General features: G+C 42.8%; 1 protein-coding gene across 1 annotated transcript in view; it reads left to right on the top strand.

Moving 5' to 3' along the window:
• Nucleotides 1–7098: 7098 nt before the first annotated feature.
• appbp2 (amyloid beta precursor protein (cytoplasmic tail) binding protein 2) overlaps nt 7099–16261 on the top strand; it is a 91713-nt gene continuing 82550 nt past the window's right edge. The window contains exon 1 of the mRNA XM_068010362.1: nt 7099–7520. Coding sequence (XP_067866463.1) covers nt 7383–7520 — 138 coding nt within the window. The 5' untranslated portion in view covers nt 7099–7382. The remainder of the gene's footprint in view (nt 7521–16261) is intronic.

Below are 16261 nucleotides of genomic sequence, written 5' to 3'. Positions count from 1 at the left end.
CCTGCCACCCACCATCAATCTACCTAAAATCAGACACAGGAAGTCTGTCTGACCCAAAGGAGCTTAAGCCTAATTTAAATGGTAAAGTCGGGTCCCAATTACATCATTGCGATTTGCACAGCATTTTAACTCCCAGGATCAGGAGGTCTACATTGTACTTAAATTGCCAGCAAAAGCTGGTACAAATCTGAAGGACCAGATAAGTAGATGAAGGACCAGATAAGTAGATTTTTTTACATTTTCGTAAGACTCCTTGTGGCCCAACAGGGAAACCTTGGGCCTCTTCTCCCCAGGCTTTCCCTCCCCTCTTCTCAAGCAGTGATTGTCCTGAATACACCCTCCTTCCTTACCCAAGGGAAAGGTCCCCAGCAGTGTCAACCTCCACCTAATTTCTTGCACCCAGCCTGCCAGCTTTGGACAGAGGAAAGTGCACAGAAATGTATATGAAGTCCGAAAGTTAAAATTGCCGAGGAATCCATGGGAGTTTCGTTTCGCAAACTCCTGGAACCCTCCCAGAGTTAAAATTGGGGCTACAAATTTGCTTTATTTTCGTCTAATTTTACTCCTTAATAAATGTGATTTATAGTTTTGTGACAGAAATCACACATGCTAAATGGAAAATATTAATTTCGTCATATGGAACTTTGCTTGAGAACTTTTACTGGACATAAATAACTTTTAAAAAAGCAGAACAGAACAGCTAAAAGTGGCCACACCCCATTTGCATATGAGAAGACAAAGACTGGCTGGGAGAGAGAGGTAAATTCCCTAAATAAAAGCAAAATACTGCGGATGCTGGAAATCTGAAATAAAAACAAGAAATGCTGGAACCACTCAGCAGGTCTGGCAGCATCTGTGAAAAGAGAAGCAGAGTTAACGTTTCGGGTCAGTGACCCTTCTTCGGAAAGGGTCACTGACCTGAAACGTTAACTCTGCTTCTCTTTTCACAGATGCTGCCAGACCTGCTGAATGGTTCCAGCATTTCTTGTTTTTATTTATGGTAAATTACCTAGTCTAGCTAGAACAATGGGGAGTGCTCCCTGATTCAATTAACAAGAATGGTTTGTTAATAGTGGTGATCAAAAGCTATCAACAACCTTTTACTTTGAAAGAGCCAAACCCCCGCATATCAAGTATGTCTGAAGAACTCTGAAGTTCAAACAACCTTCCAGAAACTTCTGTTTTCAAACAAAGAGGTGGTCATTGACATACCTGCTGATGTAACACTGAGTTTTGTGAATTGCACCTCAGAAAAGAAGAGACTGTAACTGAACTCCAAGAAGAAAGCATCTTTCTCTCTGTCCCTCTCCAGCAAAGTCCCAGGGAAGCCATGGTAGCAGCTACTCAGCCTCAAGACTACAGAACCTTACAAATAGCGACCAAGAAGGTGGAGAAAGCCTCTCTTCACCCTCCCGGGACCAGAGGAGCAAGCCTGAATTGTGCACGAGGCCCAGTGAAAACTTCAAGACTTTAACTTCAACCAAGGACACTAAAACTCAGTATTTGAATTCCATTTATTCTGGATTATACTTTAACCTCCCAACTCTTTTTTTCTTCTCTGTATCTATGTGTGTGTGTGTGTGTGTGTGTGTGTGCACCTCTCATATGCATGTGAGTGTGGATGCGTCGCGCATTTTAGTAATTTTAACTGGTTTAGCGTGATAAGGTTAATAAACTTACATCTTTCTTGTTTAAACTCAAGAAAACCTGTCTGATTGGTTCATTTGCAATTGTAATTAGAGTAACAAGAGCAAGTGTTCACTGAGTTGCTAAGTTAAACCACTGTGTTTAAAAGATAAATACTGTTGCGGTCAAACCAGAGAAGGGGCGAAAGGGAAGCCTGAGGCCCCTTCTCACCTGGTCATATATATCCTTTATAGGCAGAGGATGCAAGGCCTGTCAGTGTGTTATTTATTGAAAGGTCTGACAAATATATTCAGCAACATTATCAGCAATATATGGGAATCATTGCTTACCTGGTGCATGCTATTTCCCAGAAATCATTTGCATTTAAATTCAAATTTCAGTTCACATGAAGGATGAACTTTGCACTAGGCATCAGAAAAAGATATCTGGATAACGCCTGAATTGTAACACCGTATACTATATTGCAGTACATCTAACTGTTTCCAATTGAATAAACACCGTCCCTGAAAGTGCCATGCAGGCAAAACTTACAACTTCATTGAGATGCAAAATTCTGAATTTCTTTTGCAAAATGGCAGTAACAATGGCTAGTGTTGTCATATTACACCTGAGGCCTTAGACACAGTAAAATAAGACTTCAGAAATGTTTTTTGCATGGGGAGTCAAGGCCAAATGTAGTTTGTGAAGCAGGGTTAAAGGGTTCTGCAGTGCCTCCACTGGTGAAATTACAGTGTGACAAGTTTACATAAGAAAGAAATACAAGTGTGGTCACTGTTGTCATGCAGAAAACACAACAGCCAATTTTCACACAGTAAGCTCCCACAAACAGCAATGTGATAATGACCAGATAATCTGTTTTGTGATGTTGATTGAAGGATAAATGTTGGCCAGGACACTGGGGATAACTTCTCTTTGAAATAGTGCCATGGTATCCTTTACATCCATCTTAGAGGGCATATAGGGCCTCCATTTAACATCTCATCTGAAAGACAGCACATCCAACAGCACAGCACTCCCTCAGTACTACACTGGAGTGTCAGCCTTGATTTTGGTGCTCAAGTCCTGGATAGTCCAAGATTTGAACCTTGACTTTCTGATTCACAGGGAAGAATGCTATTAGCTGAGCCATGGCTGATATACGTAATTTCTATTATAAATGTAGACATAGGAGTTTACAATGGTAGAAGTTGACAGGAAGAGCACACTTCTTTAATATTTTATCAATAATCTGATTTAATTTATTATATTTATACATTCATCTTTCTTTTAGTCCAGATTCTCTGTTTCTGCAACTTGATGTAACGAACATTTATCTTCCAGCAGCTTCTCACTATGAAAAATCTACTTGTCACAAGGTGATCTTACAAACTTCTATTTCAATATGTGTCCTGGAATCACCATTGTTATTATTACAGCAGCGATGCTGATACGGGATCTCATTTTATATATTTAGCAAAATTCAATATTGTAAAGCTTAAAAATGTGTACCATTCTACAGCTATTTTGTATAAGAAGGGCAATCGACAGAGTTAGCTGAGTTATTCGGCAGTAACATAAAGCAAAAATATTAAGTTGTAGTAATAGGTAATCATTGATGTTTTTGTATTATGCAGTAGTGACAACAGCCAACAATGTTTGTATGCTGAACGCTGGACCTTGTAACATGATTATGTCTTAAAAATTGTCATTTAAAAAAAAAGTTCTATATAGAGTCCAGAAGGTCAGCTCCACTCTGTGAAAGGTTACCAGGAAAACAGAGAACACGAATCAACCACTGTCTTCTGAAAAACAGAGACTACAACAATTAGCAGCTGAAGAACAATGAGTTTTGCCCTCTCAGACATTTGGGTCATAAAACAAGGAGTCAGCAATTGGGAAAATGCAAATATACCAGGCAGGTGTTAACACCTGGGGACCGTGGAAAGGCCTGAGTAACTTTATGAACCCAGAGTTCTTGTCTCTGCATTTTGGAGCAGAACAATGTTATTGACTTCCGAGTCCAGATAAATTTAAGAGAGTTATTGAAGGAAAGCAGGCTGTCAGAAAGGAACCCATTAGGATGAGGCCTCAAGGCAAGCCGTAAGAAAAGGCACCCAGCGGTGGCAGCTGGAAAGAGAGAGAGAGGGAATGTTAATTGTGTATCATTGTTTAATTATATGCAGGTGGAAGGTGTTAACTGGGGTCTTACTTGAGCACTTATAAGGAGACACTTACTGAGACTGGTGAAGGGTTGTGAGTGATGAGTTACATGTTTGTAATCTTTTTACTCTGTAAAATAAATGTGAAACTGAGTAAAGATAGGCTCCAGCATTATCCTTCCATAACAAGCTTTCTGGAATTTAACAGGGAACGCTTGCTCTCTGAAGAGATACAGCAAAAGGCTGTGAAGACATAAACCTGTTTTGAGAGTTGAAGCTTGGGGCAGAGTAAAGGACCCAGGGGATCAACGGAAATCACATTATTCACGGATGTCCAGGTTGGAAGTGCTCAGAGAAGTGAGCAAAAAGTATACTGATTTTTGAAAAGTCTGGGAGTTCCAACCCATTGCAACTGGGAGATGTTTGGTACTTTTAATCACAAAGGATTTTATCATCAAAAAGGAGTGTGTAGTGTATAAGTGTGGCGTGAGGTTTTCAAGTGTTTGAACAAATAAAGAAAATTCCTTTATTTGTAATTTGATGTATCCGCTACTTACAAAATACTATTTAATTAATTGTTTAGTTAAATTCTTTTAGTTTAGTTGCTATAATAAAAGTCTTAAAATGTGAAATGTTGTGTAATTTGTTAAATTGATCTGGGGGTTCATATCTTGTATTTTTCATGTTAACGGTCTCTCTAAGGTTGTAACAGTTAGGCAATGCTGCTATAGTGTTGCGTTAGCAACAAATCCAGAAACATGACAGACAAATTCCATTGATGGGCCATTCAGAGGGATCAAATGTTAATCATATTGTTTCTCTTCTTTGAGTCATAAGTAAATAGTTTGTATGCAAATTAATGTTTGCACCATTGGAACAATAAAAACTTGCTTTATTTAGTGGCACAATGGGAAATAATACAGGCTTATTTCAGAGGTATTTTCTCATAGCCATATGTGTTGTCACTGTGTAAATTGACCTTTTCAGCAGGCCAGATTAGCACCTGACTGGGAAAAAAAAGCTGATTTGCTTTTTGGGACCCATGGCCAGTTGAGGGTGCGGTCTCCAATTCTGTGCTTATAAACAATTTTAGCTGTGGAATATAGAAAGAATTAAGGAGTGTCACTACTGTACTACTTCCAAAACAACAGCAGCACCATCAAACGTACTAAAATCCTATTGGTGTTGTTATGATCCGGTGAGGAGGGGTCGCAAAGCGCCTCTTGTCCCTCTCCTTGTTTGAACACAACAGGATTTACTTCTGAAGAAGGGTCACTGACCTGAAACATTAACTCTGCTTTTCTCTCCACAGATGCTGCCAGATCTGCTGAGTATTTCCAGCATTTCTTGTTTTCATTTCAGATTTCCAGCATCCGCAGTATTTTGCTTTTATTTTAGGGTTTATTTCTTTTAAACAGTGAATGTGCTTATCAATTCAGTGAGTGTTTAACCCTTTATGTGATATGATCATAAAAGAACCAATCGGACAAGTTTTCTTGAGTTTAAACAAGAAAGGGGTTAATTTATTGTACTTAAAATCGAAACCCGATCTAAGTAAAATAATAAAACAACTCTTCAATTATCACACACACACACACACGCACACACAGATGGATTACAGAATGATGAAGAATAGTTTGGGTTGGATTAGAGTTCAGAACAAGTAAAAATAATAAGCACTCTGTGGGTTCTGGCAATTCAGTTGTCTTCCAGCTGAATTTGTGGTTCCAACGTCTCTAGCTGGTAGAATTGCACTCGTAGCTGGTCCACCTGGTGCAGGGTTTTCTTGGAGACAGTGATGTAGGTGGCTTTCTGTCCAGTGTCTCTGTCTGTAGCAATGGTAGACTTCGATGTTCTGCAATTGCAGACAGGTTTGGATACTTGCGGTGATACCTAGAGAGAGAGACACACATACAGCCCCACCAGAGTCTGCACTGGTTGGTTTGTCTGCTGAGCGTAACCATAAAACTCCAAGTTTTACACAGACTGGGAAGATTGTCACATGGTTCTCTCTGTACTTTTTTTTAATGCAGTCCAAAGTCTAAAACCCAAATCTCTCTCAGGTTGTATTGTGTCAATATTTATCCCCTGGAGGTACGTCTCCACTAATAAATGTTTTAAGTTGGGTTTGAATGTCCTGCTAATGAGGGTTTCTTTCTTTTGGGCCTCCTTATCTCGAGAGACAATGGATACGCGCCTGGAGGTGGTCAGTGGTTTGTGAAGCAGCGCCTGGAGTGGCTATAAAGGCCAATTCTGGAGTAACAGGCTCTTCCACAGGTGCTGCAGAGAAATTTGTTTGTTGGGGCTGTTGCACAGTTGGCTCTCCCCTTGCGCCTCTGTCTTTTTTCCTGCCAACTACTAAGTCTCTTCGACTCGCCACAATTTAGCCCTGTCTTTATGGCTGCCCGCCAGCTCTGGCGAATGCTGGCAACTGACTCCCACGACTTGTGATCAATGTCACACGATTTCATGTCGCGTTTGCAGACGTCTTTATAACGGAGACATGGACGGCCGGTGGGTCTGATACCAGTGGCGAGCTCGCTGTACAATGTGTCTTTGGGGATCCTGCCATCTTCCATGCGGCTCACATGGCCAAGCCAATATTTATCCCCTGGAGGTACGTCTCCACTAATAAATGTTTTAAGTTGGGTTTGAATGTCCTGCTAATGAGGGTGATACTGGATAATCTACTCAACTATCCAAGCTATTGTCCTGGATGGGAGCCTTTTTAGACACGCGTCCCCAATTCAATGTCCTGGAATGTGTGGTATTTCAATGCAAATTATGGTGGCCATCTTGACTGCCAGCTTTTTAAATGTTCCAACCGATGAATTAAAAATCCTCATTCAACATAGCATGTTTTCTTGACAGTCATTTGACTTGACAATAATGTTCAGAGCAAAAATCTGTCACACATGCTGCTGAATAGTATTGACACCACATTTTTCACTTCCTCTTACAGATTTATGCATTCTTTCTCTTCTGATAACTTATATTTATACAGCACCTTTAATATGATAAAATATCCCAAGGCACTTCATGGGAATATTATAAAGGAATCTGCATAAACAGCTATTTGGGCAGATGACCAAAAACTTGGTCAAAGAAGTACGTTTTAAGGAGCGTCTTAAATGTTTCAAAGGTTTTCATTTCCACCCGCCTGCGCTTGTCACATCCTCTCTTGCCATGCGACCCTGAGAATTAATCTCAATTCTGCTGCGGGAAACACCCACTGCGGGTTTTCATCTGTCTTTTTTTAAAAAAACATGGTGACGTAAAGGACGTGCTCCGGCGTCATGACGTAAGGGGCGGGGTCATGCGTGCACGCGGAAACGTCGCCACGTTTAGCGTAGGTTAAAAAAAAGGCTGTGTTCTGTCTGAGGGGAAATTGTGTAAAATGAAGTGTGAGAAAGAAAAGGTGGAGGGAGTGTATTTTAATTGAATGGCATTTTCATTATTTTTATATTTAAGAGAAACGTTCTGGTTGTTTAAAAGTGGTGTTATTTTGTAAGGGGAAGGAGGTTGGTTACTCGCTCGGTCGGTTGGTGCCTGCTCAGGGTGTGAGGCGGCCGCTGAGGGGGAAAAGACATCAACAATATGGCGGCGGTGGAGCTGGAATGGATTCCTGAAACCCTGTATAACACCGCAATCTCGGCCGTGGTGGACAGTTACACCCGTTCCCGCAGGGAGATCCGCTCGCTGCCAGAAAATATACAGTTTGACGTTTATTATAAGGTACGGCCTTTTATCCCTTCCTCCCCAAACCCCCAGTGCTTTTCGGTTGCTTATTTGCATTGCAGCTGGTTCGACTACTGAGTTGGTTTCATGGATTGGTTGCTATCTCCGTTATCTTGTGCTGGTTAATGTAACGAACGCGGGGCATAAGCTGGGTGTTCCTGTCATCCGTATTGCGTTGCAAGAATTTTGAAATTAGTTTTAAAAGCGCATTTGCCGCAGTTATAATCTGTCCTTTCTCACTCGGCAAGTAATCATTACACAATCCCATTCTGTTTATGTTATATTTGCATAACTGGGATATTGGTTTATTGTGTTTTGTAATTACGTGGATCTTAGCTTATTTTATGGACATAGAAAAGTCTTTTTTCAAATTTTATTACGACGTTAATATCAACAAATTACAAACTGGAAAAAATGAATTGCTCAATTGATTGTGTGTAGTTTTACTTTACCTAATCTTTTCCCTTCTCCCTATTATTTGTTTAAAAATGCAGATTTCTCATTCACTGGTTGAATTTCTTGGGCAAATCCAATCCTAGCAGATTCCTGCTAGGTTCGTAAAAACTTTTTTACTTCTGTGATCAGCTGTTGCTGCCTCCCATTTGTTTAGTGAAGAATTAAAATGACAAAACTGCAATACTACTATCCATTTGTACGTCCATCTGTAGTTAAGAACAAAAATCACTTTAAGCTTTGAATTCTCTGGTACATAGTCTTGTATCATCAGATTTAAAACCATTTCACATATGCTGGGATAGCATGTTTTGTTTTTTACTGTGTAGTTTCTCTCATGGTAAGTTACCAGTCTTGCAATATATTGAGTGGGGATGGGGGAGGAAGAATTAGAGGGCCAGTCACCCTCGGTTGTTTCGATGTAACTTCTGCCAATTGTGATAGCCTTGAAGTGGCCTTGTCACTTGACAAAGGTAGTGCATGTTGGAGAAGAATTTGGAACAGGAGAAAGATTAACCAAAAATTGAGTGACAGGGGCCACTCTGGCATCCATAAATGACCAGCTTTGCTCCTGTTACTAATGGCCTCAGAAGTGCTTGATTTGCAAAATATTTTCCTGTGATTAACTGTTCCATTAGTGCAGATGTCAACACATAAACTATATAGAATGTATTTTCTCTGTGTCCTTGTTACAGGCAGAACGATGATAAAACAGAATAAAACTTCACAATGTATCCAACTATTGGAGCTGAAAGTTACAAAGGGACTTGGCCTGATTAAGTGAATTGGCAAACTGTGGCATATGGAATTCCATATGGAGAGATGTGAGGTTATCCACTTTGGATACAAGAAAAACAAATTGGAATATTTTCATAATGGTGACAGGGCACTGTGAAGGAGCAAAAAAAATTATGTGTCCACAAATCACTAAAAGCTAATGTACAAGTACAGAAAGTAATCAAATGCTTACTGGAATGTTGGTCTTTCTCCTGAAATGGGTATAAATAGAAAGAAGAGGAAGTTTTGCTGCATTTCTATAAAGCCTTGATCAAACTCCATCTGGAGTAAGATTTAGATTTAGAGATCCAGCACTGAAACAGGCCCTTCAGCCCACCGAGTCTGTGCTGACCATTAGCCACTCATTTATACTAATCCTACACTAATCCCATATTCCTACCACATCCTCACCTGTCCCTATATTCCCCTACCACCTACCTATACTAGGGGCAATTTATAGTGGCCAATTTACCTATCAACCTGCAAGTCTTTTGGCTGTGGGAGGAAACCGGAGCACCCGGAGGAAACCCCTCGCAGACACAGGGAGAACTTGCAAACTCCATACAGGCAGTACCCAGAATTGAACCCGGGTCGCTGGAGCTGTGAGGCTGCGGTGCTAACCACTGCGCCACTGTGCCGCCGTGTGCTGCAGTCTGTTTTGGGCACTGCACCTCAGGAAGTATATATTGGCCTTGAAGGAAAAACTATGCAGATTCACCAGAATTATACTAGGATTTAAATCATGAGGTCAAGTTGCCTGATGACCAGGGTGTCGCGGAGGGAACGATGCTTTCAGAACTGATGAAAGGTCACTGACCTGAAACGTTAACTCTGCTTCTCTCTCCACAGATGTTGCCAGACCTGCTGAGTATTCCCAGCATTTCTTGTTTTTATTGCATAAACTAGGTTTGTATTCACTTGTGTTTAAAAGATTGAGGGATGATCTGACTCTGGTATTTGAAATGATAAAAAGATGTGATAGAGTAAATGGGTGTGTTGCTGGGTCAATTGAAATTTTCAAGACTGAGATACAGATTTTTATTAGGTAAGGGAATTATCGAGCGACATGGATCAAGATGGGTGAATGGAGTTGAGGTGCAGGTCAGCCATAATCTAATTGAATAGCAAAACTTGGTCTGCAAGTAAATGAGTCTTTTTTTTAATGTATGACCCTAGCAAAGTCCTTCCCTGTGATGCGAAGGAATGAGATGCCCTTGTTGTTACAGTCTCCTCTGTCACCTTTGTTTTTGTATAGTGTGATGATTTTGGCATTATGCATTTCCTGTGGAACACAGCCTACTTTCCAGCAGAGAAGGAGAAGGTCATTAAAGATGTGGCAATAGATGGGACTTTCCATGCTTGAGCAGTTTGGCTAGGATTCCGTCCTTGCTGGGTGCCCTTCTGTTCGCTAGGTGGTCTATGACCTTCTCGAGTTCAAGTGATGAGGGTTCTTCATCTAACCCATCCATGACAGGCAGTTGCGGGAGAATATCAAGCACAGGCTAGGAGATTTCTGACTCCCTTGATCCCTTTGTACATAACTTGTAGATTTCCTTTGTCGCACACAGTTTGGATTTCTTGATTTAAGCTGATCCAGTGTTTGTTTGCATAGTATCTCCCTCTCCTTTACACAGCTGTCTTGGCTACTTTCAGGTCGTGCAGTGTCTTAGCTGTTAGGTTTATGTTGTGCACATGTAGGCTTTGTTTTTTGCATCAATGACATATCATCTCAGCTGAGTAGGTCTCAAACTGGCCCTTGTTGCGGGTTCTGCCTTTACCAAATGATGCTTCTGTTGCTTCATTGATGATTGAGCTTAGTGATTTCCAAATTTCATCAATGCCAACATCGGTGCACAGTGCCCCCGGAAGGGTGGATATAATTTTCACATGCCAGTTACAAGAGAAGTGTAGGGAATAGAGTACTTACTTTTGTAGATCTCACCTAATGCATTTGACACTGTCAGTGGAGCAGGGTTGTACAAGACTTTGGGGGAAAAATGGCTGTCCACCAAAGCTCCTCCGTCTCCTCCGCTCCTTCCATGACGACATACACTGCACTGTACAGTTTGATGGCTCCACTGACAGTTTCTGGGTTGTGTCCTAGCCCCCACTCGGTTTGGCATCATCTTCTGCATGTTCCTGAAGTTTGCCTTCCCTGCAGATATGGAGAGAGTGCAGAGGAGATTTACCAGGATGGTTCCAGGGATGGGGGATTTTAGTTACAAGATTAGGTTGGAAAAGCTGGGGTTGTTCTCCTTAGAACAAAACAGATGGAAGGGAGAATTAATAGAACTGTACAAGATTATGACAGGCTTAGATAAATAAGACAAGGAAGAACTGTTCCCATTAACTGGTACAAGGACCGGGGACACAGATTGAAGGCTTTGGGCAAGAGATGCAGGGGGAATATGAGTAAGAACTTTTTTATGCACCGAGTGATGATGACTTGGTGGAAGCAGAGACAGTCAATGACTTCAAAGGAAATTGGATAGCTGCTTGAAGAAAATAAACTTGCAGGGCTACTGGGATCGAGAGGGGGAGTGGGACTGAGTGGATAGCTCTGTGGAGAGCTGGCATAGGCACGATGGGCTGAATGGTCCCCCTTCTGTGCCATATATGATTCTATGACTTGCACACTAGGTCAAATGGCAAGCTGTACAATTTGTCAAGGCTGAAAGTGAAGGCAAAAAACATTGCCTGCTGATTAGAGAAGTCCTCTACGCAGATGCTGTGCTAGTCATTCACAAGGAAACTCGGCTGCAGAGACTTATGGACTGTCTCTTCCATACCTGTAACGTGTTCTTGACTAGAAGAGTCAAGCAAACCATGGTCTTGGGACAAGGTGTTGCATCTCCATCTCTGATCTGACTAAATAACACCCTACTGGAAGTGGCTAGCAAATTCTGCTGCCTTGGGTCCACAGTAGCAGACAATCTGTCCCTTGATGCAGAGCTCAATACATGTACAGGGAAAAAGCAGCTACCACCTTTGGCCGACTCACAAAATTCACATGGGATAACACCAAGCTGGTGGTAGATAAGGCCTGTGTTCTTAGCACCTTGCTGCATAGCTGTGAAACATGGGCGACTTACAACTACCAGGAAAAGAAGCTCCATTTCCATCTTCGCTGTCTGCAGTGCATTATGGGTATATCCTGGCAGGACAAAATCACACATGCGGCATCCTCTCCAAGACAGAGCTCCCAAGTGTGTTGCCACTAATCAAACCGAGGCGCCTTTGGTGGATCAGACATGTCAACAGGATGGAAGGCGGTCGCGTACCCAAGGACCTTCTGTATAGTGAAGTAGCCAGGGTTAGACAACCAGTGGTGCACCCAAAACTCTGCATTAAGGATGCTTGCAAGCATAACATGAATGCCCTAAATGTCGACTATAGCACATGGGAGTCACGAGCTGGCGAAAGAGGGAAATGGCGACACATCCTGTGCACTACCATGATAACCGGTGGATACAGCTGGTGCCAACATCAAAAACAACTCTCGGCATCACCTGGTAGCTTCACATGCAGCACTTGTGGCAGAACCTGCCTCTCCAGGATTGGCCTTGACAGCCATCAGCAAAAGTACACCAAGAGAAGACACTCCACCCAAATGGATTGTTTGCTATGTGTCCATCATCTTTTGTAGATGGAAGGGTGCCAACCAGCAAAATGATCAAAGGGCTGAATAGTCTACTCCTGTTCCTAACAGCAGAACTTAGTTACATGCAAGGAAGAGCGATAGAATATGGCATTGTAAATTCTATCTGGGTTTTTGGAAAATTAAAGGTTTACCGCTTGGTCTACCCATTGTTTAGAGAGGATGGGCAAAGGAATGGCAGAAAGAAGAACACTTTGAAAGTACAATAATATTTAAAAGACTTGCATTTGTACAGCACTTTTCACGACCACCTGACATCTCGAGCGTCTCATCTAATGAAGTACTGTTGTCACATAGGAAACGCAGCAGCCAATTTGTGCACAGTAAACCCCCACAAACAGCAACGTGATGACCTGAGAATCTGTTTTTTAATATGTTGATTGAGGGATAAATATTGGAAAGGACACAGAGGATCGTTTCCCTACTCTTCTTAGAAATAGTGCTGTGGGATCTTTTACAACCACCTGAGCAGGCAGTTGGGGCCTTAACATCTCATCCAGAAGACTGCACATCTGACCGTGCAGCACTCCCTCAGCCTTGATTTTTTAAAAATTATTGTACGCAAGCCCTGGAGTGGGACTTGAACCCCTGTATTTATGCAATACTACTGATGTACTGCCTTGCCCTAATTTGAGAATTCAGTTTCATAAGCAAAAGTTGATAAATACCACAAAGCACATAATACAAATCAAACATCCGAAAACATTTTTTAAAATTGAAATTTAGACACGTTTCCTATAACACTCAACGCTGTTGATTTATGGTGACTGAATAAGCCACATTCACTTTTATTGAATGGAATTCCAAGGTTATCGTTTTTTTTTCTCTCGTGTGGAAACCAAAAACTAGTTGCCTTGCTTGTACTGTACCACAGCTCTGAATGCAATTTCATTTTCTCAACGTCTTTAACAATATGAAGTACATATTTCATTTCGCCCATGCTTGAAAGAAAACTATTATGGTTGATTTTTCCCTGAGGTGTTTGTCATGGCATTACCAAATTAGAGAATTTTTGAAGGACAAGTTGGAGTGCAGGGATGTACATTAATTTTTCTAATCTGATTGCCTAGAAGGAAAAGCAGTAGTTTTTCATTTGCCTTACTCAGATACAAATTGGGTGTGGTAATTCCCAATGCATTAAAACATGCAAAAAAAAAAAAAGTTTTCAGTTTCCTAAATTATTAATTCAGTTGTCCAAATATCTGTCCATGCTGTATCCTATACCATGTCCCACTTGGCCGTTCTTCCTGTGCTTGCTAACTTACAGGCAGTATAAATCCCAATGCTGCAAATTTTAAACTTCTTAGACCATGGAGGGATTTAAATGGAGGCATCTGTTTGCTATCACTGTAACCTCCTCCAGCCCTACAAGCCACTTAATCATCCACCAAACTCGCCATTCCTCTGACGACAGCTCCTTGTGCATTTACTCCACTGTTTGTAGCTGATGTTTGTCAATAAAAAGGGATGAAACCGGATGGACCACCCAGCATCGATCTAGGCACCGGAAATGACCACGGCAAACACAGCCCTGTCGACCCTGCAAAGTCCTCCTTACTAACATCTGGGGGCTTGTGCTAAAGTTGGGAGAGCTGTCCCACAGACAAGTCAAGCAACAGCCTGACAGTCATACTCACGGAATCATACTTTACAGACACTGCCATCACTATCCCCAGGTATCTCTTGTCCCACCGGCAAGACAGACCCACCAGAGGTGGTGGCACAGTGGTACACAGGGAGGGAGTTGCCCTGGGAGTCCTCAACATCGACTCCGGACCCCATGAAGTCTCATGGCATCAGGTCAAACGTGGGCAAGGTAACCACCTGCTGATTACCGCCTACCGCCCTCCCTCAGCTGATGACCTCAGTACTCCTCCATGTTGAATACCACTTGCAGGAAGCACTGAGGGTGGCAAGGGCACAAAATGTACACTGGGTGGGGGACTTCAATGTCCATCACCAAGAGTGACTCGGTAGCACCACTACTGACCGAGCTGGCCGAGTCCTAAAGGACATAGCTGCTAGTCTGGATCTACGGCAGGTGGTGGGGGAACCAACAAGAGGGAAAAACATACTTGACCTCTTCCTCAACCAATCTGCTTGCCGCAGATGCTTCTGTCCATGACTGTATTGGTAGGAGTGACCACCGCACAGTCCTTGTGGCGACGATGTCTCGCCTTCACATTGAGGGTACCGTCCATTGTGTTGTGTGGCACTATCACCGTCCTAAATGGGATCGATTTCGAACAGATCTAGCAATGTAAAACTGGGCATCCATGAGGCGCTGTGGGCCATCGACAGCAGCAGAATTGTACTCAACCACAATCTGTAACCTCATGGCACGGCATATCCCCCACTCTACCATTACCATCAAGGCAGGAGACCAACCCTGGTTCAATGAAGAGTGCAGGAGGGCATGCCAGGAGCAGCACCAGGCATATCTCAAAATGAGGTGTCAACCTGGTGAAGCTACAACACAGAACTATCTGCGTGCCAAACTGCATAAGCAGCAAGCAATAGACAGAGTTGAGCGATCCCATAACCAACGGATCAAATCTAAGCTCTGCAGTCCTGCCACGTCCAGCCGTGAATGGTGGTAGACAATTAAACAACTAACTGGAGGAGGTGGTTCCACAAATATCCCCATCCTCAATGATGGGGGAGCCCAGCACATCAGTGCGAAAGATAAGGCTGAAGCATTTGCAACAATCTTCAGCCAGAAGTGCCGAGTTGATGATCCATCTTGGCCTCCTCCTGAAGTCCCCAGCATCACAGATGCCAGACTTCATCCAATTCGATTCACTCCGCGTGATATCAAGAAATGACTGAAGGCACTGGACACTAAAAGCTATGGGCCCTGACAATATTCCAGCAATAGTACTGAAGACCTGTGCTCCAGAACGTGCCGCACCCCCAGCCAAGCTGTTCCAGTACAGCTACAACACTGGCATCTACCCTGCAATGTGGAAAATTGCCCAGGTATGTCCTGTACACAAAAAGCAGGACAAGTCAAACCCAGCCAATTACCGCCCCATCAGCCTACTCTCCATCAGTAAAGTGATGGAAGGTGTCATCAACAGTGCCATCAAGCGGCACTTTGCAATAATCTGCTCAGTGACGCTCCGTTTGGATTCCGCCAGGGCCACTCAGCTCCTGACCTCATTACAGCCTTGGTTCAAACATGGACAAAAGAGCTGAACTCGAGGTGAGGTGAGAGTGGCTGCCCTTGATATTAAGGCAGCATTTGACCGAGTATGGCATCAAGGAGCCCTAGCAAAACTGAGGTCAATGGGAATCGGGGAAAACCCTCCGCTGGCTGGCGTCATACCTAGCGCAAAAGAAGATGGTTGTGGTTGTTGGAGGTCAATCATCTGAGCTCCAGGACATCACTGCAGGAGTTCCTCAGGGTAGTGTCCTAGACCCAACAATCTTCAGCTGCTTCATCAATGACCTTCCTTCAATTATAAGGTCAGAAGTGGGGATGTTCGCTGATGATTGCACAATGTTCAGCACTATTCATGACTCCTCATACTGAAGCAGTCCGTGTAGAAATGCAGCAAGACCTGGACAATATCCAGGCTTGGGCTGATAAGTGGCAAGTAACATTTGCGCCACACAAGTGTCAGGCAATGACAATCTCCAACAAGAGAATCTAACCATCTCCCCATGACATTCAACGGCATTACCATCGCTGAATCCCCCACTATCAACATCCTAGGGTTGCCATTGACCAGAAACTGAACTGGAGTAGCCATATAAATACCGTGGCTACAAGAGCAGGTCAGAGGCTGAGGCGAGTAACTCACCTCCTGACTCCCCACAGCCTGTCCACCATCTACAAGGCACTAGT

This window comes from Heterodontus francisci, chromosome 30 (assembly GCF_036365525.1).
Source record: "Heterodontus francisci isolate sHetFra1 chromosome 30, sHetFra1.hap1, whole genome shotgun sequence".
NCBI classification, from domain to species: domain Eukaryota; kingdom Metazoa; phylum Chordata; class Chondrichthyes; order Heterodontiformes; family Heterodontidae; genus Heterodontus; species Heterodontus francisci.
This window is presented reverse-complemented; position numbering and strand designations above follow the sequence as displayed.